The 25,745-nt window shown below is 42.1% G+C and overlaps 1 protein-coding gene across 6 annotated transcripts in view; it reads right to left on the reverse strand.

Moving 5' to 3' along the window:
- Positions 1-4,513: 4,513 nt before the first annotated feature.
- The window catches only part of SNRK (SNF related kinase), a 79,359-nt gene continuing 58,127 nt past the window's right edge, over positions 4,514-25,745 (reverse strand). For all 6 annotated transcript variants that reach the window (XM_089919087.1, XM_089919088.1, XM_022553840.3 and 3 more), the window contains 4 exons: positions 19,078-19,219; positions 15,007-15,219; positions 12,464-12,598; positions 4,514-8,007 (listed from right to left, as the gene is read on the reverse strand). In XM_089919087.1, the coding sequence (XP_089775213.1) occupies positions 6,783-8,007; positions 12,464-12,598; positions 15,007-15,219; positions 19,078-19,219 (1,715 nt within the window). In that variant the 3' untranslated portion in view covers positions 4,514-6,782. The remainder of the gene's footprint in view (positions 8,008-12,463; positions 12,599-15,006; positions 15,220-19,077; positions 19,220-25,745) is intronic.

Consider the following 25,745-nt stretch of genomic DNA (forward strand, 5'->3'; position numbering starts at 1 on the left):
TAAGCGGGGGCCCTGAGTGACAGTGGGATGTTGAGTCTGTCTCCTTTCTACCCTAACACTGATGTTCCACCTGGCAACAATCTTTCTAGCCATGCCCCGCAGTCCTCCAGTTCTTCCAGTCTTCCAGTCCAGAAACCCTGGAGTCCCTGTGACCCTTCTCTCCCGGCAAAGTCCACGCCTGTCTCCTGTGGCTCACAGGAACCGATGACCCGGATCCCACCCAGCTCAATTCTCTGCCTCCTGCACTCTCCCTCCCTCCCCTGGCTCACCTGTCTTGGAACTTTCCTGGCCCTCACAGCAGTGCCCTGTGACCCGTCACCACCTCTGATGGTCATCTGGTGCTAATTTAAAATCCCTGTTTCTTCCCCAAGGGCATTATGAACTCACAAGGACCAAGGTTCTGTGTTTTCCCTCTTCTTGACTTTCCAACACGTAACGCTTTGCTGGGAGAGAGGTGCTCGGGAGTCGGGGATCCTCAAAAATACAAACGACTCTCTAGCAGTCACAATGTGCTTGGCTTCCATCAGCTCAAGAAAGGCTAGATTCCATTTCCCCTTCTCAACTATCCCTCGCCAGATCCAGAAGCCTGAGGAACCCAACCCCTGCTGGACTTCGGGGCAAAGGGGTAGCCTGAGGTCTGGCATATCCTGCTGCACAAGGAGTGAGCGAGAACTGGAATCTGTCGTCTTTGACTGAGAGCCGATCGCTACATGTGCGTAAGAAAACTACCTGGAGCTGGAGTAAGAAGCCCCCCGGAAAGCAGTAGACTGACTAACGCTTAGAACTTACACAAAGCTGAGAACAGTTCATGCTCCCACCAGCCAGAGTGGAAAGAGTTCGGTAGAGTGCTTAGAAGGGTACCGCTTCAGTGGTGGGCCAAATTGGCCCTGAAGACTGCTCTGGATCTGTCCTAACACACTTTAAAAGCAAGGCCCAAAAGGATCCAACTGATTCCAAGTAACCCTACGCCAAAACGAAACCCAGCACTTTTTACATGAATACAAAATCCAGCACTCAACAATGTGAAATTCACGGTGTCCGGCATTGCAATAAAAAAACTGTCAAGCTAGACTTCTATACCCAATGAAAACAGCCTTCACAAATGAAGTAAAAATACCTTTTCAGACAAGCAAAAGCTGTCAGAATATAGTCAGCAGACCTGCACTATAAAAAATTTTAAGTTCTATAGGCAGAAGGAAAATACCAAAATGTGGATCTGTACAAGGAAATGAAGAGTGACGGAAATGATAAAGATGTTGGTAATGTAAGACTTTTCCATGTTTCCTCTCTTAAAAAGAAAACTACCTAAAACAAAACTGTGTATGCATATGTAAAAATAAAATGATTGACAACAGTACAAAGAAGAGAAGGAAGAAAATGGAAGTATATAGTTGTAAGGTTGCGTTCTAGAAAAAAATGAGAGAGGCACACAGCCAATAAAAAGTGCTTAGTTAAACCAAGAGAAGTTGGTAAAAGAGGGAAAAAGAAAGAACAGATGAAACAAGTAGAAACAATTAGAAAGAAGGTAGATCTAAACTCAACCATGTTGATAATTACACTAAATGTAATTGGTCTAAGTACTCCAAATAAAAGGTAAAGATTTGCAGACTGGACAAAAAAGCAAGACCCAACTACATGCTACCTACAAAAAAACAAAAAAGAAAAAACCCAAACTCCTATTTTAAATATAAAGATACAGATAGGTTAGAAGTAAAATACACTCCCACAAGTCAAAAAGAGTTAGAATGGCTATATCAGTATCACACAAAGTAGACTTCAGAACAAAAAATAATTTACTAGGGATAAAGAGCAACATTTCATAATGATGAAAGGGACCAATTCATCACGAAGACTTAACAATCTTAAATCTAACAACAGAACTTCACATTTCATAAAGTGAAACTGATAGAACTAAAAGGAGAAATAGGCAAATCCATAACTACAGCTGGATTTCAACACTTCTCTCTCAGTATTTATATAATGAGACAGAAAATCAGTAAGGATACAGAAGACTTGAATACCATTATCAATCAACTTGAGTTAATTATTGACATGTATTAAACATACAGAACACTTTACCAGCAAGAGCACTTCTCAAGCACTCACATAAACATTCACCAAGATAGGCCATTAGCTGGGCCATAAAACAAATTTCAGTTAAGCTTAAAAAGATTTAAATTACACAAAGCAGGGGCTTTCCTGGTGGCGCAGTGGTTAAGAATCCACCTGCCAATGCAGGGGACATGGGTTTGAGCCCTGGCCCGGGAAGATCCCACCTGCCGTGGAGCAACTAAGCCCGGGTGCCACAACTACTGAGCCTGCACTCTAGAACCCATGTGCCACAACTGCTGAGCCCGCCTGCCACAACTACCGAAGCCTGTGCGCCTAGAGCCCGTGCTCCACAATAGAGAAGCCACTGCAATGAGAAGCCCGCACACTGCAACAAAGAGTAGACCCCCCTCACCGCAACCAGAGAAAGCCCGCGCACAGCAATGAAGACCCAGTGCAGCCAGAAATAAAAATATACTAAAGAAAAATAAAAATTACACAAAGCATGATTTCTGAACAAAACAAACTAGAAATTAGTAACAGAAACTTATGTGGAAAATCTTCAAATGCTTGGAAATTAATCACCTTTCAAAACATAGCATGATTTAGCTTTTAGAAGGATCACTCACAATGCTGAATGGAAAACAGATGAGAGAGACAAGAAGCAAAAGTGATGAAACCCTTTAAGAGGCATTTTATAGTTGACCAGATAAGTGATGATGATGTTCATGGACCAGAATGTCAGGAGTGGAGGCAATGAGGTGTCAATATTTGAATGGTGAATAAGATGCGCTCATGGATTGGATGCTGGGATCAAAGAGTGGGGGTTGACACCAAGATTTTTGACTTGTGCAAAACAAATGAAGGTTTAGAGTTGTCAGTTATGAGATGGGGAACATTAGCAGGGTAAGGATTTGAGGGGGATTATGAGTTTGGGACTTGTACAAATTGAGGTGCTTATCAGACACATCCAAATAGAGAAATCAAATAGGTAGTTGGAATCTGGTGTTCCCGGGAGACATGGGCTAAGTATATTTCGGGCTTCTATCAGCACATGGATGTTAAGGATCAAGAGACTGTGTGTAGATACAGAAAGGATCTAGAATCGAATCCTGCAGTATTCCAAGTTTAGTGGTTGGGAGAACGTGGAGCTAGTGGACTGAAGAGCAGCAAGGTAGAAGTAGAGTCCTGAACAACGTGAAGTTTACAAGGAAGAGTGATCAACTCAACAAATGCTAACGTGGGACTGGAAGTGACCACTGGATTAGTGTTTGTCTGGCTTAGGCTGGGCTGGGAGTTGAGGGGAAAGGGAGAATGTGCTAACAGGTACAAGGTTTCTTTTGGGGTTTATGGTGATGGTTGCAGAACTCTGTCAATATACTAAAACCCATTGAATTGTACGATATAAATCAGTGAATTATGCGGTATGTGGATTATACCTGAAAGCTGTTTCTAAAAATTGACCACTGGATTTAGCACATGGAGATCACTGCTGACCTTGAGCAAAGCAGTTTTGGTGGGGTGACAGCAGCAGTGCATGATTGGAAGGGTTCAGAGAGAGGTGAGGAGAGGAATAGAAAAATGTGGCAAGAGCTAGAGAGAAAACAAAATATTTGAGGGAATAAAATCATGTCTGTTTTGTTTGCTGTTAGGAATGATCTAGTAGAGAGGCAAAGATTGACAGTGCAAAGGGAAGAAGAGAATGACAAAAGTCCTCAGGTCTGTCTCACTTAACACCTGTAAAGTGTTCAGGGGCAAGTGAAGGGACTTACCTGGAGTCACACGACCGGGAGGAAGAGCAGGGCATGTGGATACATACGAAGGTGGGAAAGAAGAAGTGGGAGCTTGGGGGCAGTTCTAACTGCTTCGGTTTATTTACTGAGAGCGTGGTGACTGGCTGAGTGAGGAAAGCAGATAATGGGGGAAATGAAGTTTGATTAATGGGCAGTCCTGGGACCCACCTGAGACTTATGGTCACGAGTTTAAACTGAGAACAGCCACGACTGCATTTTCTCAGTCACATCTGGTGGTGCAGGTGCGCACACAGCACGTAGAACTTCGGTCTAACCCAGGCCGGGACTATACAGAGCTGCATTCATAAGAAGAAACAAGATATGCGACACAGTTTATATTGCTGAACACCGATATGCCACTTTATTATCTGGACTTTTTTTTTTTCCCATTTGTCACATACCTGTCAATGTTTACACAACGAGGAGTATCAACCAGCAGTGGAAGCAACCGACCAAATCAGCTGATAATTCTGTACCCTCTTAACACACATCAATTCTTACTTGGAAGGGACATCTTTGAGTCAGTCTCACGGCTATCCTTAAAATCAGTGTCAAGATTGTCACAACTTTAAATACAGATAGAACTGCCAGAAGTACATCATTTTATATATATATATATATGTATATATATGTATATATATATACACACATACAGAAAAATACAAGACTAATTGTTTTTCCACAATATTTAATTTACACACTACTGTAACTATGCAACTTCTGAAGACAGGTTAAGGGGTACAAGAAACTGTTTAGAGCAAGTAAGTCATTTGGTCCAATATTATCTTAATGTAATGGTTATTTGCTCCCTCCCTTTTATGTGATGACATACTATGACATACAACACATGCACAATCATTCACTTATGAACAAATGAGTAAGACGCCACTCAGACTAACATTTGTATACCCAGAGGGTCAACCAACCACACACAACTAGTAAGGCTATGATACAGCTATGCAGCATAAATGGTCAACACTGCTGATCCTAAAAGTGAGCACCATATATACATTTGAATATAAAAAACCATTGAAAACCAAACACATATGGGTTAGTTAAAAGGTGCCATTCCAAGGCTATACATAATCACAGGAAAAAGTATTTACATTACTTGGAAAACAGCTGCAACAAAGAGTTTATTGCCAATGCCCTTTATAAACTTCTCTCCTACGTTTAATACAGATGTTACGCTCACTATCTATGTGAACCACACATCTTATTTCTGGCCCTTTATAAGATCCCTGCTCAAGAATTTCAAGCAAATATGTTCTATGGCTTCACCCACACACCTATCCTCATAGCTCTCAATTATAAATATCACAATGGACTAGAGCTGTAGCTTAAAACGTATCTAGCCTAGGTCTAGAAAGTAAAATAAGTATTTTGACTATCATCTTTACTTAGTTTAGTAAGTATACTGTGAAATTCAGAGTTCTGAGTAAAACATATGAGTCCTAAAGTAGCAGAGTCAGTGTGTACTTGGAGAAACCGTGACCAGTGGAACGCTGTCCTTTGGTGCTCTGCCCGCTCTACGGACCAGGCAGCTGTCACCGCAGAGACACGACAGGAGGCTGACGAGTGTGGGAAGGCCCTGGGGCCCAGCCACGTCCTATCACCACTGTCCCTAAGTGTTGCTTTTAAGACCCCCTGGGCACAGCATGAAAAAGTAGCATCTGGTCCCTTCCAAAATGATACTGTGTCCTACAAGATAAAAGCCACGAAAGATGATTATCTGGTCAAAAGTAGTCTTTGTACAGGAATAGCTTAAAGCAAAAGTTCTTTGATTATTGTTTTTGCAGGAAGGCAAAGTGAAAAACACTTCCAGCAAAAAAACAAAACAAAAAACAAAGCAGGCTTTGTGCATTTTTGCTTGCTTTATGTGTGAATTCTTACCCTTTTATGTATATTTTTTAATCAGCCAATTTTCATAGGTAGCTGAGCTAAATAAAAGACGTAAAAGAATGGAAGTTAACAAGAGACAACCTAATTATCAAACTCCTAAAAATCAAATGCCAATAATCTTTTTTTTTTTTTAATTTATGGGGTTTTGACTTGGCCAACATCTGGGTACACCTTTGCTTCTATATTAGGCCCTATAGTTTCTTCTATCTATGTGGTTATAAAGGAACCCTGGGGTGTGCCCTCCAGGAAGGAATGAACACCAAGCATCGTTTGGTTCTGTTAGACAGACACACACTCTGTAAGCAGAGTTAAGACATCATCAGTTCACTTTATCACATTACAAAATGAGATTGTCTGCTTGTGATTTACCTCTACGGGGGAAGCTGCCTTATAAATCTAAGTACTTGATCTCACCTATTACAAAACAAGAAAATCTTTTTCAGTTAAATTTTAAGAGCCCAAACCGTTTTCACCTATAGCTTTAAGACAAACAGGTGTGGGTATGTTGAAACATGGTTTTAAGGTTGTCAGTGCAGGCGCTCACTGAGCTCTGCACAGGCCCTGGCATCTGGGGGCACGCGGCGCGCTCGCGGGCGCCAGGCCTGATGGCATCACGACGTTATTGCTTTGGTTCTGCCTCAGACACCAGAGTGTGCCTCAGATCACGGAGGTTCCATGTCACAGAAGGTCGGAGCAGGAATTTAGGTTTTTCACAAGGAAAATCATTTTTTCTCTCTCTAGGTTAAGTGCAGAACATCAAATTTCTAAGTGCTCCATTTATATTAGGTTCCAAATATACATTTTAATTTAATCCTGATCATCCACATTAAAATTATAAATGTAAAAATTACACAAGACTTTTCGGCTGGAAGAAAAAAGGAGTGTCTAGCAGCATGCACAAAGACCATGCATTTGTCAAGTCGTCAGGCGAACAAATGAAAAAGTAATAAATAATTGCCCGCTTTAAAAGAGGAAAACCGAAAAGGGACCAGTGAAGTGAGCCGGTCTTCGCCGCTCTGAGCAGGAAGCGCACCGAGGTCAGATGACGTGGCAGCAGCTGGCCTGGCTGGAGGCGCACAGCAGCCCCTCCTTGGGGTTCCGCTGGATGTTCACAGAGATGGTCTTTTCGCACAGAGGTAGCTGGAGCACGTTGTTTTTCAGATTCTTGCTCTTTATCCGGTCCAACTCCACGGTGGTGTTCGCCACGTGGTCGGAGAAGAACTTCATGCCGCCCACGGCTGGGGCGGGCGCCGCACCGCCTGCGGAGCCGATGCACATCTTCCAGGCGGACTTCTCCTGGACCTTCACGCTGGAGAACGACAGGCTGCTCTGCGGGTCGATAATGTACTTGGCGCTCCCGTGCAGCTGGGAGCCGAGGCAGAGGCCCATGAGTTTGAGGCTCTCCACCAGCTCCCCGGCGCCGCGCGCCGCCAGCTGCGTGGACGTGGAGGAGCCGGGGCCGGCGCAGCGGCGGGCACTCCCTGACGTGCCGCCCGGGGCGCCGCCCGACCCCCCCGCGGGGCCACCCCCGCCAGCGCTGTGCTCGCTGGGGCTGGCCTTGTCCGCGCCCCCGCCGCCGCGGCTCGGCTTGCTCTGGCCGCCGCCGTCGCCCTCGCTGCCTGGGGGCCCCTCGCTGCTGTCCCGGCGGTGCCAGGAGTAGGTGAAACCGCTGTCTTTATCCAGCCGCCGGCGGCTCTCCGAGTCGTCGTCGCTGGTCTCCGAGCTGCTGCAGCTGGAGCCGCGGCCCTGACTTTTCCTGCGGTGGTAGCGTTTGTGGACCGTCCCCGGAGAAGCAATGTTCATCTTCAAGCGGCTCAGCTTGGGAGGCAGGTTCTCATCCATGTCGAACTCGTCGTCCGACTCCCCCTCCTCGAATATCTGGTTGAGCACCGGGGCGCTCTTCCTGGACGTCAGGCGGTTGGTCACGGATGGCTTGCGGCGCAGAACCACCTGTGTTGAGAGGGACATGGGCTTCTTGTCCTCCTCGTCTTCCTCTTCGTCTTCCTCCACCCGAAACAGACACTTCCGCCCACTGGCTGCGGGTTTCAGGCTGGCGGGTGGCCCCGTGGACAGCGCAGGCCCGGCCAACTCGGGGAGGTCGTCTTTCTTAGCCGAGTCACACAGGCCTTTGCTCCTGTGGCCGTTGAGGACACTGTCGGCAGCCCGAGCAGGAGACTGAGGGACAGTCGCGTGGGACAAAGGAGTGGCCGTGAGATCATCCTCAAGGTCCTGGGGCACGTCAATTTTGGTTGGCCATGACTGCCTATGTAACAGATTGAAAAAAAAAAAAAGAAAAGCTATGTAATGGTACACAGACTTTACCCAAGTACCTTAAATAAAACTTACTGGGACAAAATACACACTTTACAAAAAAAAAAAAAACGAAAGAGAAAAAAGAAACAGCAGCCTTGCAAACCCATTCAACATCCTGTAAACATCACAAGGACACTAGAAGGGCAAATGTTACTTTGAAATGTGGTTCAGTTTATGGCTTATTGGCCAAATGGAAACTTCATCACGGCTGTCAGAAAAGGGGGCAAACATCTTTTCTATAGAAACGTTTTATAGAGCAAGAAAAACCTTTTTAGAAAGTACAAGGGAGTTATCACCAAAGCAAAACCCGAACACAGGTTTTGCTCCTTCTGGTCTTAAGATCACAACCTTTGAAGGTATATCACTGCTAATAAATTCACCTGAAATTTCCAGTCCTCCAGATTTTACTGGATGGTGTTAATAGTTGGTGTTTACAAAAACAAATGGAAATAGTTTACTGCATTTAAATATGATACGGGAGAGGAAAGTCAGTGAATACTGGCATACATAAATCTCTTCTTCACCAATTAAAATATGCACCCTCTAAACGAAATACTTTTTTTTTTTTGCGGTACGCGGGCCTCTCACTGTTGTGGCCTCTCCCATTGCGGAGCACAGGCTCCGGACGCGCAGGCTCAGCGGCCATGGCTCACGGGCCCAGCCGCTCCGCAGCATGTGGGATCTTCCCGGACCGGGGCACAAACCCGTGTCCCCTGCATCGGCAGGCGGACTCTCAACCACTGCACCACCAGGGAAGCCCAATACATACATTTTTAAATGACGACAACAGAGTCCTGCATAGCAAAATCCACTGTTATTTAAACTTTGATTTTATCCCTTAACCCAGGGTCACCCAAGTGGTAAGAGCACTGCTTGGTAGCCCAAGGAAGACTTCTGAAAGTGAGGTCTCCAGCCTGTTTTGAATAAACATCTTGAATTCTCAACTGCCCTCTCTGCTCAGGGGAACAGTAGACGCCAGTGACACTGAAACAGCCACTGGTACGCTGACACTTCCACGTCACACCACTCACGTTATCCTAGACATAAAACCCAATTTAAATCTATAGCCTTAAAAAACCCATAGGAGTTTACAGCAGACCTCTTTCCCCCAACTCGGAGCCTCCTCCTCTCTCTCAAGGATGGAGTGGGTCCGTTTGCTGGTCACTGCTTGGTAGTTTACAGAAGCTGGGTGTTCAATGATTCTGAGGGCAAGCAGCGTCTCTGGACAAGTCCTCTGTCCTCACAACACAACTGTACCAACTCCAGATGAGCCTCGGGGCCCTAGGAAACGGCACACAACATTCCTTTCAGGCTGCTCCTCAGAGAGCAGCCACCCAAAAGGTCACCCTGGCATACGCTGGGGTCCCTGTAGTGGGAGGCAGGTGCGGACAGTGCGTCTGACCCACCAGAGCGGCAGCCAGTCCACTCGAGGGGGGCAGGGCACAGATGTGCCGGAGGCGCTTCTCTCCCCACCAACCCCAAGAGAAAGCCAAAACCACCCTCAGAACCCACCCCCAGACACCAGCTGGTTACTAAGCGCTGCAGCTCTACCAGACACGCTACCTCCACTTCTGAACCAATGGCTCTTATTTATGGGAGTAAATCAGATGGTTAAGCAGCTCACGTTTGTTAAGAACATTTCTGGCCCCAGCGCTGTGCTAGACTTAATGAGCACGACACTGTAAGAAGATCACGGCTTATCTTAACGAAAGACGAGAAAGACTGCTAACAAGAACTATAAACGAGTCACACTGACAGCACAGTTCACACCGAGAACTTACTAGAGCCAGCACTGTGGAGAGAGCCTGACGGCAATTAATTCATTTAATGCCACCACAATCCCATCCTCCCTTGACAGTGAAGAAATCAAAACACAGAGAGTGTAAGCAACCTGCCCAAGGCCACACGGGCTTGAAGACAGTGACATCTAGGCTGAGTTCAGTGGTTACTAAACCCCCAGAGCAGTGGCTTCACTCTGCAACCCAGGAAGCCCTCTGAATGACTGCCTATCGAATGGATGGCACCTTTGCAGTCAGGCCTCTGTGGTTTTCCTTACTTCCTAGTTTCTCTCCGGAAGGATGCGGGCACTGGTCCCACCCGTGTGGAGTTCAGCTCCCAGAAGCCTTCACAAAGTTCTTCTAACAGAATACACGTGTTTCCATCCCATGCTGGCAGGACCCAAAGAGCGTATCCGCTCTCTGGGGCTCGCTCTCCCTGACTTGACCTACCCATGCCCCACAAATGACTCTGCTGGTTAGACGCCAACCACGTTTCTGCACCCCAAGTCACTCTGACCCCAAGGCACACCCAGCAATGGAACCAAGTTAGGGTGCAGGGTTTCGACAACAAAGAGAAGGCAAGTAAGCAGACATCCACCACCTGCCAGTGGGCCCTGGGCCCCAGGAGGAGGACAGGCCCCAACAGCATCTCCACTCTGTAATCCCCAGGTGGGTAAAAGGAAAGTGCGTGGAAGGCTCTGATATTTCTTTATAACTACTGTTGGCTTTGTAATTTCTATGGTACAGTAAAACCAATTTAGTTCATTTACATATCTGCTCAACTTCAGATTGAGTTCCGACCTGTTCCCCTAAAAATAAAACCGTTCAATTCCAAATATTCCCTTCTCCAAAACACTGGAGTGGCTCCAGGCCTGGTGGCACAGCATGTGGTGGTGGCTCTGGAGCCAGTCTTTCACACGAGAGGGCTCGGGTCACGACTAGGCTGACCCTAACCACTCCCTGTCACTCTCCTGGTTTGTCCCATGTGCGAGGGTCCCCATGCTCCCTGGGGTCCAGTCTTCTTCCAAGCTGACACCAGACAGAGCGTCTAGTTTTCATCATGCAAGAGTATGTCCAGGATATAGATGCAGTTACCAAATTCATCTTCCCATTAAACTAGACTTCTAAATATTTAGTCTTCGGTCACCCGGGAATGTTTTCTTGTCTCTTCTCTGTTGCTCCATCCCAAGCAACAACCGACACATGGCAAGGTGACTGCAAGTAATTTAAAATCCAACGGTATTCTTCCTCTTTTAAGTAGTAATTACTGTTACATATTCACACATATATGTTTATATAACTATGTACAAGTAGAGAATTATTTAGAACCAAGATCATCCTTCTAGTTTTTTAAAAAAATTTTTTAACTACTTATTTTATATTTATTTATTTAGGCTGCGTCGGGACTTAGTTGCAGCACACGGGATCTTCATTGAAGCATGTGGGATCTTTCGTTGCGGCGCACAGGCTTCTCTCTAGTTGCAGCACACAGGCTCTGTAGTTATGGCATGCAGGTTCCAGAGCGTGTGGGCTCTGTAGTGTGCAGCACGCAGGCTCTCTAGTTGAGGAACGCGAGCTCAGTAGTTGTGGCGCACAGGTTTAGTTGCCCCACGGCACGTGGGACCTTAGATCCCCGACCAGGGATTGACCCTCATCCCCTGCACTGGAAGGCGGATTCTTTACCACTGGACCACCAGGGAAGTCCCTCCTTCTGTTTTTGAATCACTATAATTCCATGGATTACTTCATCTGAATAAAGATAAAGTCTAAATAAGTTTTCATAATGGTGACAAAAAAAAGTAACCCTTCCCAAGCTTTGATATTAAATGGAAAGCTAATATGGCAGAAGAAAAAGAGGAGAAGGAAGGTAGGGGGAGAAGAGGAGGGGGTCGGGGGGAAGGGGGAGAGCTGGGAAAGGAAGGGAAGGGGTAAGAAAACACAGGGGAGACGAGCGCACAGTCACTGCTTTACCAAAGGTGATGTGGTGGGGAAACGTTCTCAACAATGACAGCAAACACGTGAAGCCCAGTCCAAAGCACTTCACGTATATTAATTCGTTTATCCATCACCACAACCCCAAGAGGTAAACAGGATTACTACTCCCACTTCACAGGAAGCTGAGTCAGAGAGAGGTTAAGTGGCCTCCCAAGATCAAGCAGCTGACCAATCAACTAGCTGATGTGATGCCGAATCCCTGAAACCCTAAGACAGCATCATGCCACAGACGTGCTCTGTATGTCTTTTAAAATTATGTCAAATACGGAGGGAAAACCTGGCCTTGTTCCTAGAATGAAAAATTAAAGAAAATAACACATTTACACATGTCCGATCTGGAAGAGCTTAGCGAAAATAGCTGGCACGCTAGCCTGAGGCTGCTGCTTCTCCGCAGGTGTCTTTGTGGCCAAGCCAGCAACTGCAGCCCCTCTCCACTAAGCCCGAGAGAGGAAGGCATCCCTGGTGACCAAGGAACCAGGACCCCCACTCACGTGGAGGGCCCACAGGTGGCCCCTCCAGCGAGGCTGTCACCACTCTTTATACTCCCACCCCACAGACTTAGGAAACATCAAAAAAAAAGTTCACTATTTCAAAACGTTAACTTACTAAAATCAGTGAAGATTTTTTTCTCACCTAAACTGGGCCTTGATATTGCTAGGGCTTGCAGACCTGGTCTGTATTTCTTTCTCTTGCTTTTCCCTCAGGATCCTTTCAGCAAGCAAGAAGTAAGTGGCTGTGATGTGGTTATACCTGTTGGTTTCCAGGGCTCTGAGGAAATAAGAGAGAGTGAATATAAGCCACATTTGCAGGTTTGTTTTTTCACAAACAGAACTGGATTTTTTTTTTTTTTTTTTAAGTACAAGCAAATAAAATCCAATGACCTGGAATCTTTAAAATTACGGGGAAAGAAAAAACCAACACACACACACAAATGAGAAAAAAAACCTAGTAGATCATTCTTAAAATTCTAAGTCACAACTTCATAAAAATGTTCAATTAGTAAGAAAAACCCAAAATGCTGATGGCAGCTGAGCTGGATGTTGGTTTTAGATGCACAAAATAATGAAGTTTCCAAGAATGTACACATTATCCAAAAATTTAATGTGTGTCAGTGTTTATTTCCATTACACTGGTTTACTTGCTTCCAGCAGAACTATGAAATGAGTTACATGAATGTACACTGAAACACTAGTATCAATCAGAAAAATTAGAAAAAGCTTTTATTTTTATACTCTTTGTATTTATTGGCATTTTCCGACATGAATGAATTATTAATACATTGAAAGCATGTCATTAGCCTCTTCTTTGAATAAAATCTACGCGTTCATTCATCCACCTCAAAAGTAATGCTCTCTGAGAGTCCGCAGTCTGGCCGGCGCCGTGCTGGAGCACACAGCCTGCCTGCTCTCCTGCAGCTGGCTGGTAGTGGGACACAGGAGGAATGCCACAGAGGATCCACAAGGCCCAGAAATATGTAATTATGCTTTTCAGGACCTTTCTGTAGTTAGCGAACATATGCAATGAACACTTCGGGAGGAAACGATACAGGAGTCTCTCCTCACAAAACGGACGGCGGGGCCTCAGCTAATGGGGGCAAGTGGGGCTGAGGTGAGAGGTCCTAAACGAAGAGCCCGAGGTGAAATTCTGGGCCACAATGACTTGTCAGAGTGGTTCCCTCAGCTGAGCATTGGGGAGAGCTGTGGGCTTGTGTTAAGGGGACCAACAAACGTGTCTATGAACTCAGGAATCACCCTGCAGTGACGAGCTGCTCGTACTGTGGGCAGCAAGAAAGACTTGCCTGAGACCAGCCGGGAGGACTCGGGCTCAGGGCATCACCTGAGGCATCACCTCTCCTTCTGGATTGATAATTGAATTCACATGAATTAAACAGTTCTATACTACACCACTGCATGTGTTTATTCATTTAAAAATATTAAGCCAATTCAGGGCGATGCAAATAGCCTTTTTTATTCACTTAAAAGTGAAAAATCATTTTCCACACATTCCTAAAGTGAGTGTCGTCCTTGGCAGAAAGAGCAAGTGTCCTGCACTTCTCTGTTTCTTTAGGTCAATCCGTGAAAACTGAGAACGCACTCAGAAATCTGAAGAAATGTGTACTTAAACCAAAACGATCATTAGTTTTGTAAACCCTTCTTTCCAGTGTACCCTAAAGATACATGTCCTTTATACAGACACCACCCTTCTCAGGGACCAGACCCTCAGGTGCCACGTGTGACAGTCTGCCACGCTGTAGAGGTAAGTCCAGCCTGCAGCCTCCTCTCCCCCGAGGACAGGTACCTGGGTCAGATCACTCAGCCAGGCCAGAGTGGCCCTCCCGATGGGAACCTCTTTTTTGCCCCCCAGAGTACATCCTCTTTCCATCATATCCAACTATTTCACTCAATGGGTTAAATAACTTTTGACTTTTCATTTGTGGAAACGCTTCATATTTTTACAGACAGGACCTCTTACAGAAATGAATCATATCATTGTTAAAGCAACTGCATCTTTATATTATCCTTGATTCCCAACTTCTTAGGTTATAAAAAACTGTCTTTGGTTTCAAAAAATGTAACTAAAAACTTGTGCATCTCGTGGGTTCCAGGTTACTGCAGCAAGGGCTCTAAAGAGCCAGACAGTAAATACTTCGAGTTTTGTAGGTAACACGGTCCATCTCGCAATGACGCCGATACTGCAGCACAGTGCTGCCATGGACAACATGTAAACAAATGGTCTCAGCTGTGGGCCACTACAACTTTACTTACAAAAATGTGTGACTGGACGCATATAGCAACCCCTGATTTTGAGGAATTGTGGTGTCGCCCCCTTGAGTGTCCCTGCTTCCTTATGGGGACCAGAGGGAGACCCAAGAATTAAGAGGATACAGCAATGGACAAGGCATGTACTGGGATATAAAACAGTCTATTCCAATCCACTTCTGTAAGAAGGGAGAAAGGCCACAGGACTCACTGTTCACTAGTACAAAAGTAAAAACAAAAGACCAACAAAACCTATGAGCCAGGTACTGGGCCAGAAACTCTAGAGATAAATGACATAACCCCTGCCCACTGGCAACCCTATCCATTACAGTGTCCACAAGCCCTGACACGTTAAGAAAAGAGCCCATCCCAAGAACCCTACGCCCACGGCCCCTGTACTGATGAGCGCCGACATACTCGACAATGGCATCCCGATCCGCTATGTCCCCGAGCACCATGCGCTGAATGATGCTGTTGTGCTCCTCTTCCGAGAGGTTTTTATATGACACGAGGGGGATGTTATACTTCGTGGCTGGGGAAGGGTCCACTCCCTGAAGCCAAGGATGGTTTTCAATCTCTTCTAAAGAGGCCCTTCTCTTGGGATCTCTCTGTAGCATCCTTGTGATCAGGCTGGAAAGGAAGGTAAGTCCATTGTTAAAGCAAACTGCTGTCAGGGATTAGTAATGGTGGGTTACTGTATTTATCAGAATTGTGTCCTGAACTTATACCATCAATTTCATTACGTCCACTAGAGGTGATGGTGGGGCAGATGGGAATAAAGAAAGTGCCATCAGATTCATAAAATAAAAAATCACAACCACCACATATACTGATAAGCCAAACACACAAATGCAGTTTCCTATCATCTAGAAGTAACTCTAGGTACCAACATCTGTCCTTGAATTAACTGTGGCATGGTGGCAGACCGGAATCAGATACAATGATCAGCGACGACACACAGAACAGGGTGCATGAGCCAACTTCTGTTTCCAGAAGAATGAATGACCATCCTGATGAAAGCAACCAAAATGACATATATTTTTAGACATATATTTTGTTTAAAGGCATTGTGTTGGCAGGAAGGAAGGGAGGGAGGGCAGACAGAAACATGGACAGACGAACTACTCAGCAGGTAAAAACAGAATAAAAGCAAGACTCTTAGGAGCAAATGACAAAGTTGGCCTTGGCCTGTTTCTGCTTTTTTGTTTCCACACTGAGTACACGAAACAGAATATCACCAGAATATAACATGTACGGCCTACTGAAAGTGGGGGATGCAACTAGAACCCTTGCAAAGAACTGGGACCCCAGCTTCACTGTGAAGATGAACGAGAAGAAACAAACCTACTGCTAACATGTCAAGAGGGAAATCTGCTGCCTCAACAGTGCTGTGGAGGTGAGATGGGGTATTTCTTCTAAGAACTTCTAACTACAAGCTGGTCCTCTCACAAGTTTGGGGTCCAAATTAATGATAGTATATCTGTATGGTACACATAGTGAAAAAGTTAATTTTAAGAGGTTTCAGGCTGGACGTGCCCATGGGCAACTAGTAGAAAAGCAAATGCAAACTTTCTCTAGGGAATGTAACTTAAAAGAACTGCCACATAATTTTATAAGAAATCCGACCTCGCAGTCAAAAACTACAAAGGAAACAAGGTACCACTGCAAGAACTAAAAGACACGATGGCAAAATCAGAATGCAAAGACATCAAATACCTCTACTTCTACCAGTGAACACAATAAAAATAAATGGAATAAACTCTCCAATTAAAAGACAATGCTCAGATGGGAGCATTGGTCAGATGGGATTAATCAAAAATCCAGCTCCCAACTGTTAAAAAAAGATGTACCTAAAAACAAGCCAATAAAAGATTTAAAGTAAAAGAATGGAAACCTATATAGCACGTAAATGCTAACCAAAAGACAACTGGAATGGTTAGCTAAAACTAGACAACGAAGACTGACTTTAAAGCCCAAAGCATCATTAGAGATAAATAGTGATACAAAGGTTCAATTCACCAGCAAGACACAACAGTTTTCAACTTGTTTGGACCTAATAACATTCCCCCGAAACACCCAAAGCAAACACTGAGAGACTTTCAAGAATAAAAAAAATACATTTACAATGTTGTATTAACGGGGGTAATCACTATTTTTTTTTTTGCCTATAATATGCTTTCATGTAGTGGAAGAATACCTCAGTAAGTGATCAAGCAGTCAAAAGACTCAGAAGTAATTTTAAACATCATAATAAACAAGCTTAGCCTTAAGGACTTATACAGAACTCTGACCCCAACAATTAGAAAACATACATTCTTTTCCAGAACAAAAGGATTATTTACAAAAACTGACTCCATGCTAAGCCATAGGAAGCCTTACCAATTTTAAAAAAACTAGTAACATATAGACTATATTCTTGGATCACAATGCAATTAAGTTAGAAATGAATAACAAAAAGTTAATTAGTAAAGCTATACATTTGGAAATTTAAAATACCCCTCTGAAAGTAATAGGTTAAATAAACCCATGGAACCTATAAAATAATCAGAACTGAATAACAAAAGGACTATTAATCAAAACTAATGGGATGCAGCTGAAATGGTACTAAGAGGCAACTTATAGCCTTAACTACTACCTTAGAAAAGGAAAATTTATTATCTGAAACCCCACTTAAGAAAAAGAACAAAAGAATTAGCCCATTAAGTAGGCAGAAGGAAATATTACAGACAAAAGAATATCAATAGCATAAAACAAAAAATAGTAAATTAATAAAGACAAAAGATAGTTCTTTGAAAAAGATTAAAATGAACAAACCTCATGTAAGACTGATCAAGACAAAAATAGAGAATGCAAAAATAGAGAAGGCAAAAAAATCAGTATGAGAATGAAAAAGGGCAACAACTCCACTCATTCATAGGCTTTAAAAATATAATTAGAGGGCTTCCCTGGTGGTGCAGTGGTTGAGAGTCCGCCTGCCGATGCAGGGGACGCGGGTTCGTGCCCCGGTCTGGGAAGATCCCACATGCCACGGAGCGGCTGGGCCTGTGAGCCATGGCCGCTGAGCCTGCGCGTCCAGAGCCTGTGCTCCGCAACGGGAGCGGCCACAACAGTGAGAGGCCCGTGTACCAAAAAATAAAATTAAAAAAAATATAATTAGAGGATATTATAAATACTTGAAGCCAATAAATTTGAAAATTTAGGTAAAATGGACAAGCTCCTTAAGAAACAAAACTTACCAAAACTGACAGGAAAAAGGAAAAAGTAGGAAAAAGTAGAAACTGAATGGTCCTATGATTATCAAAGATAATCCCTCTAGGAGGGAGACACCAAGAGGCTTCTAAAATATTAGAACCGTTCTTTATCTTAAGCTGGATAATGGGTTCATTTTATTACATACACATTTTATCCATTCCTTTGAATGATAAATGTCAATATAAAAATAAGTTACTCTGTTTTAGTTTTTTCAGAAGGGGCTATGGAGATACTCCTTGAATTACAAACATCTAACACGCACACAACATATACCCCCAGAGAGCACAGCCTGCTTCCTGGGGTAGAGAATAATAATAGTAAGGGTATAAGGGGGAGGAGGAGGAGAAGAGTCATCAATATTCATCTTGAGTGCTACTTATGTGCTAAAGACTGAGCTACAAGCTTTATATACATTAATTCATTTAATTTTCACAATAACCCTATAAGGTATGTTCCACCATTCTCATATCATTAGTAAACTGAGAAACCAGTAGCTGAATCCAGAGAGTTGGAATTCCTAAATTCTTAACTATGGCCTAAGATGGGGATCCACTTGGAGAAAAGGTTCCTCAAGCTCAGATTTCCTTCTTATCAGCTGATGGGAGAAACTAAAAACTTTATTACTCTAGCAAAATCCTTTAAGTAGCTATCATCTCAGGTGACCTTATTTTAAAATATCACCACAATATCAAAGAAATACTGAACTTCCAACAGTTCTTTTACTCCATTATGAATTTATCACCACACATATCACAGTACTATATACATAGTACTTTAAATTCCAAGTAATCAGCTTGCATATACTTCTTCCCATAGTCACATGAACCAAAACAGAGCTCTTCAGTCAACTGGGGAGAGAAGTACATGAGTAAAATTATGAGGCATGCTATGTAAATCCTAAAATGGTGTGTTGATGGTCTATTTCAGGAAAGAAAATTCCCTAACTGTTCTCTGGAATGTCAAATAATTCCAGGTGCAAAAAGAGAAAGTAGTTCTTACGGTAATTCTTCAAGTGAAAGTAACCCACTTCTCCTGGAGGCTGAAGAGGCATAAAATGGGTTTCTTGAAAACTGGCATATGTGAAAAATAGACTAATACATTCCGTACTCCAATATTAAATTTCAATCATATTCTATGGTTAACTCCCCAAAACATACTTAACAAGAGCAGAAATATTGGGTTCAAAAATTAAAATGAACAAAGATACCCACATACTTTTTTTTTTCTTTTACTTACTCTTTACACCCTTTAGATACGTGGGATGGTACTGTATATTTGCAATCCATGATCATTGTCAATGTTTCACTGTCATTGGCCTCTTGAAATGGTGGCTGCCCACACACCAACATGAAAAGGATCACTCCCAGACTCCATATATCTACAAATCAAAGACATACTGTTAAATACTGAATTAGTTAGAAAACAAAGAACACTCAGAGGAGTAAAAGTACACTAACAAGATTTTATTTTGAAGAGTCAAAAAACCTTCTACAAACAAATGAAAACAAAATATGATGATCCAAAACCTATGTGATGCAGCAAAAGCAGTTCTAAGAGGGAAGTTGATAGCAATACAATCTTACCTCAGGAAACCAAAAAAAGCCCAAATAAACAACCTAATCTTACACCTAAAGCAACTAAAGCAACAAAACCCAAAGTTAGTAGAAGGAAAGAAAGCATAAAGATCAGAGCAGAAATAAAAGAAATAGGGATGACGAAAACAACAGTAAAGATCAACGAAACTAAAAGCTGTTTCTTTGAAAAGATAAACAAAACTGATAAACCTTTAGCCAGACTCATCAAGAAAAAAAGGGAAAGGGCTCAAATCAGTTAGAAATGAAAAAGGAAAAGTTACAACAGACACCACAGAAATACAAAGGATCATAAGAAACTATTACAATCAACTGTATGCCAATAAAATGGACAACCTAGAAGAAATGGACAACCTAGAAGAAATGGACAAATTCTTAGAAAGGTACAATCTTCCAAGACTGAACAAGGGAAAAACAGAAAATATGTATAGACCAATCACAAGTATTGAAATTGAAACTGTGATTAAAACCTCCCAACAAACAATAGTCCAGGACCAGATGGCTTCACAGGCGAATCCTATCAGGCATTTAGAGAAGTGTTAACACCTATCCTTCAGAAACTATTTCAAAATATTGCAGAGGAAGGAACAGTCCCAAACTCATTCTAAGCAACCACCATCACCCTGATACCAAAACCAGAAAAAGATACAACAAAAAAAGAAAATTACAGGCCAATATCACTGATGAGCAGACACAAAAAATCCTCAACAAAATACTAGTAAACTGAATCCAACAATACATTAAAAGGATACCCACACCACGATCAAGTGGGACTTATCCCAGAGGTGCAAGGATTTTTCAATATCCACAAGTCAGTGTGATACACCACATTAACAAACTGGAGAATAAAAACTAGATGATCATCTCAATAGCTGCAGAAGAAGCTTTTCACAAAATTCAACACCAATTTATCATAAAAACTCTCCAGAAAGTGGGCATAGAGGGAACCTACCTCAACATAATAAAGGCTATATATGACAAGCCCACAGCAAACATCATTCTCAACAGTGAAAAGCTGAAAGCATTTCCTCTAAGATCAGCAACAAGACAAGGATGTCCACTCTCACCACTTTTATTCAACATAGTTTTGGAAGTCCTAGCCACAGCAATCAGAGAAGAAAAAGAAATAAAGGGAATACAGTTTGGAAAAGAAGAAGTAAAACTGTCACTGTTTGCAGATGACATGATGCTATACATAGAAAATCCTAAAGATGCTACCAGAAAACTACTAGAGCTAATCAATGAATCTGGTAAAGTTGCAAAATACTAAATTAACACAGAAATCTGCTGCATTTCTATACACTAACAACAAAAGAGCAGAAAGAGAAATTAAGGAAACAATCCCAGGTACCATCACATCAAAAAGAATAAAATACCTAGGAATAAACCTACCTAAGGAGGCAAAAGACCTGTACTCCAAAAACAGTAAGACACTGATGAAAGAGATCAAAGGTGACACAAACAGATGGAAAGATACACCATGTTCTTGGGCTGGAAGAACAATATTGTCAAAATGACTATACGGGGCTTCCCTGGTGGCGCAGTGGTTGAGAGTCCGCCTGCCGATGCAGGGGACACGGGTTCGTGCCCCGGTCCAGGAATATCCTACATGCTGCAGAGCGGCTAGGCCCATGAGCCATGGCCGCTGAGCCTGCGCATCTGGAGCCTGTGCTCCACAACGGGAGAGGCCACAACAGTGAGAGGCCCGCGTACCGCAAAAAAAAAAAAAAAAAAAAAAATGACTACACGATCCAAGGTAATCTACAGATTCAATGCAACCCCTATGAAATAAATTACCAGTGGCATTTTTTCAGATCTAGAACAAAAAATCTTAAAATTTATATGGAAATACACAAGATCCCGAATAGCCAAAGCAATCTTGAGAAAGAAAAACAGAGCTCGAGGAATCAGGCTCCCCGACTTCAGACTATACTATAAAGTTACAATAATCAAAACAGTATGGCACTGGCACAGAGACAGACTTACAGATCAGTGGAACAAGATATAGAAAGCCCAGAAATAAACCCATGTACCTAATGGTCAATTACTCTATGATGAAGGAGGCAAGAATATACAATGGAGAAAAGACAGCCTCTTCAATAAGTGGTGCTGGGAAAACTGGACAGCTACATGTAAAAGAACGAAATTAGAAGATTCTCTAACACGATGCACAAAAATAAACTCAAAATGGATTAAAGACCCAAATGTAAGGTCAGATACTATCCAACTCTTAGAAGAAAACACAGGCAGAACACTCTTTGACATAAATTTCAGGAATATCTTTTTGGATCAACTTCCTAGAGTAATGAAAATAAAAATAAACAAATGGGACCTAACTGAACTCCAAAGCTTTTGCACAGCAAAGGAAACCGTAAACAAAACGCAACGCAACCCACAGAGTGGGAGAAAATATTTGCAAACAATGTGACCAACAAGGGATTAATCTCCAAAATATACAATCAGCTCATGCAGCTCAGTATCAAAAAAACAAACAACCCAATCAAAATATGCACAGAAGATCTAAAGAGACATTTCTCCAAAGAAGACATACAGATGGCCAAGAGACACATGAAAAGATGCTCAACATCACTAATTATTAGAGAAATGCAAATCAAAACTACAATGAGGTATCACCTCACACGGGTCAGAATGGCCATCATCAAAAAGTCCACAAACGATAGGGGACTTCCCTGGTGGTCCGGTGGCTAAGACTCTGTTCTCCCAACATAGGGAGCCTGGGTTCAATCCCTGCTCAGGGAACTAGATCCCACATGCCACAACTAAAGATCCCGCATGCCACAACTAAAGATCCCACGTGCCACAACATAAAGATCCCTCATGCTGAAACGAAGATCCTGTGTGTGGCAATGAAGATCCCGTGTGCCACAACTAACACCCGGTGCAGCCAAATAAATAAATAAATAATTTTTTTTTAAGTCTACAAACAACAAATGCTGGAGAGGGTGTGGAAAGAGGGGAACCCTCCTAGAACCCTCCTACCCTGTTGGTGGGAATGTAAATTGGTACAGCCACTATGGAGAACAGTATGGAGGTTCTTTAAAAAACTGAAAATAGAGATACCATATGATCCAGCAACCCCACTCCTGGGCATATTATCTGGAGAAAACCATACTTTGAAAGGATACATGCAACCCCATGTTCTTTGCAGCACCATATACAATAGCCAAGACATGGAAGCAGCCTAAATGGCCATCAACAGATGAATGAAGAAGATGTGGTACATATATACAATGGAAAATTACTCAGCCATAAAAAAAGAATGAAATAATGCCATTTGCAACACAGATGGACCTAGAGATGATCATACTAAGTGAAGTCAGACAAAGACAAATATATGATATCACTTTTATGTGGAATCTAAAAAATGATACAAATGAACTTATTTACAAAACAGAAACAGACTCACAGACTTAGCAAACAAACCTATGGTTACCAAAGGGGAAAGGTCGGGGAAGGGATAAATTAGGAAGTTAGGATTAACATATACACACTACTATATATAAAAGAGATAATTACAAAGACCTACTGTATAGCACAGGGAACTCTACTCAATACTCTGTAATAACCTATGTGGGAAAAGAATCTGAAAAAAGAACTGATATAGGTATATGTATAACTAAATCACTTTGCTGCACACCTCAAACTAACACATTGTAAATCAACTTTACTCCAACATAAAATAAACATTTTTTAGAAACATAAAACAAAATTTTAGAAAAGCATTTATACCTCAAAGTAAAAAGATCTAGGGGAGAGAACTTAAGCCTCAGTCAGGCAGGGAAGGTATCTGTCGTATTCCCTGTTTTCATATTCACTTAAGACCCAAGCAAGTGCCAGGCACATAGGGAATGGTCAATAAATGTTCAATGAAGAAATGAATTAATTCATTTATTAATGGCAAGAACATCAACTGGAAAGTACCTATCAAGGTTCCCAAACCAATGGACACACACTGCCATTTTTCCCATTATATTATACACCAGAGATAAAACTAAGATACTAATACTCTGAGACATGAAAAGGGTTTTGCCTAAGGTCACGATTGTCCAGGTTGTTCTTAAACCTCAATCCTGGTCAGGTAACCAAATCATGTTACAGACAAGAAAATTAAAGCTCAGAGAGGAGAAAAATATTCCTGGGCTGGGATACCAATGAGGAAAAAGACTGATTATGTATTACTTCAGAGGAAAGAACTAGGACTGAAGGTATAGTAACCAGAAGGCACACTTTGACTTAAACAGCAGATGCTACTTAATAAAACCATGATAACACTGGAAAAGGCAGTAAGTTTCCCATCACTTTAAGTATTCCAGCAAAGGCTGGGTAACCATCAGTTTAACCTCCTGCAATAAGGCACTCCTGTACTGGCTGGAAAGCTGGACTAGCTGACATCTGAGGACCCTCTCAACACTAACCCCTATAATAACAAATAACCCCCTACTTCTTGCCACTAAATAAAAAACAAAGCCATCACTCAGATGGAAAAATAATGGCTCAATTTAGGAAGGCCATCACAAGTCATTCATTCATTCATTCCAGAAACTAAAGTATAGACATGATTATATGAACATGCATGTAACACGACATCAATTCAAGAAGCTTTCTAGACCATGAAAGGCTTAGAAGAGAGTAAGGGGCAGGCCACAAGGCCTTTGTCACCACATCTGTTAACACTCAACCTCTCTTTTCTTTTAAGCTTAAACACCCAAAATTATGTAGGTTCCATGAGAATTAAAACTTGTTAATAAAATATCTTTTCCTTGGTCCAGATTAAACAGAGGGCAATAAAGGCAGAAACCCAAAAGTTACACACACTGTGATTTTTTTATATATACAATAAATTTTACTAAGGATGCTCCAATATAAATTAGTGAAGGAGATGGGGAAATCTACTAAAATTAAAACATTTATATAAATGAGAACGAAAGGGACCTGAGGATCACTCAGTTCAAACCCTTGGCTCTGCAGTGTTCCCAAGAGGCTGCCTGGCATTACTTGTTGGATGCATGAATTATCTTACTGCCCCAGGACAGCAAGGTGTCTCAGGGCTCCACTCCACTCATTGACCCACATTTCTTCATCTTCATTTTGGAATCCAGAGGGCCATCCCCATTCAAAGTCAAACAATCCCAGTAATGGTGGTTAGCTGCACCTGTTTTTTTAAATATTCAGTGAGAAGAATTTATAACCCCAACTCTAGGAATACCTTATTAAGATTTTTTAAAGGAAACTTATAGAGTTGATGTTTAACTTAAACTCTCTTTGTACAACGTGAACCTGCTATTTCTGGTCACCTGCTCCAACTCCCAAGCCACCACCGTGAACGACTGGCAATTACAATTATTCTCCCTTTAATGCGTGTGTCCTTCATTTTACAAAACAGTCATAATCTAGAAATTAACTGTAAAGTAAACCCACCTTTTCACTGATGTTCATTACACAAGGAGGGACGCTTCTGTTTATAATATAAAAATTTATATATATATATGTATATAACATATAATTATATACATATATATAATAATCCCAAAGAAAGAGGGGATTTTAAATGGCTTACAATACAAATGCATAATCATAAAAATCAGGATAGTTAAAATAAAAACTTTCTTCTGTTGTTACAATATTGACAATGCCTAATGCTACTACTGTAACCAAACCTAACCATTAATACATATACATTTGAGATATAATAAATTCATATATTTCCATATAAATCCTAAAAACACAATAATTTTTATGAGTTTGGCTACATTATTTCTTCTACCATCTCATACTCTGCGGATAAACTAGTTTGGTTTTTTAATTTTCTCTATGCTAAACTGGAGATGATACCTGACAGTCCAATTATACAAAACCGATGATTTAAAAATACAACAAATAATATAAATATCAACTAATAATTACCCCAAATTCTAATTTGGTTCAAGAAACTTTCTTTTCCTGTTAAATATTAACCTCAACAGCAACAAGGAAGTCCAATTATTTGGAAACGTTCTCTCCTGGATCGTTTGCCCAAGCAAGCTAACACACTCTGTTAGGAACTGATGCATGGTTAGAAGAGTAGAAAAGAAAAACAACATAAATATATACACTGTTTCCACTGTTTTCAGTTAGGGTTCAAATAATTTCTGAACATGGAAATGCTTACAATTTGAGAAACTCAGAAATACAATTCTATGGCAAGTAGTTTCCAAAGCTAAACGACATGATTTGAAGCATGTAAACTGTTGAAGAACGGCAGTGTAACTGAGGGGGTAAAGTTTTGGAAAGGGCAAATAACCCTCTCACGGA

Source organism: Delphinapterus leucas, chromosome 10 (assembly GCF_059928025.1).
Source record: "Delphinapterus leucas isolate spDelLeu-1000000601 "Yukka" chromosome 10, BTC_Dleu_Yukka2, whole genome shotgun sequence".
NCBI classification, from domain to species: domain Eukaryota; kingdom Metazoa; phylum Chordata; class Mammalia; order Artiodactyla; family Monodontidae; genus Delphinapterus; species Delphinapterus leucas.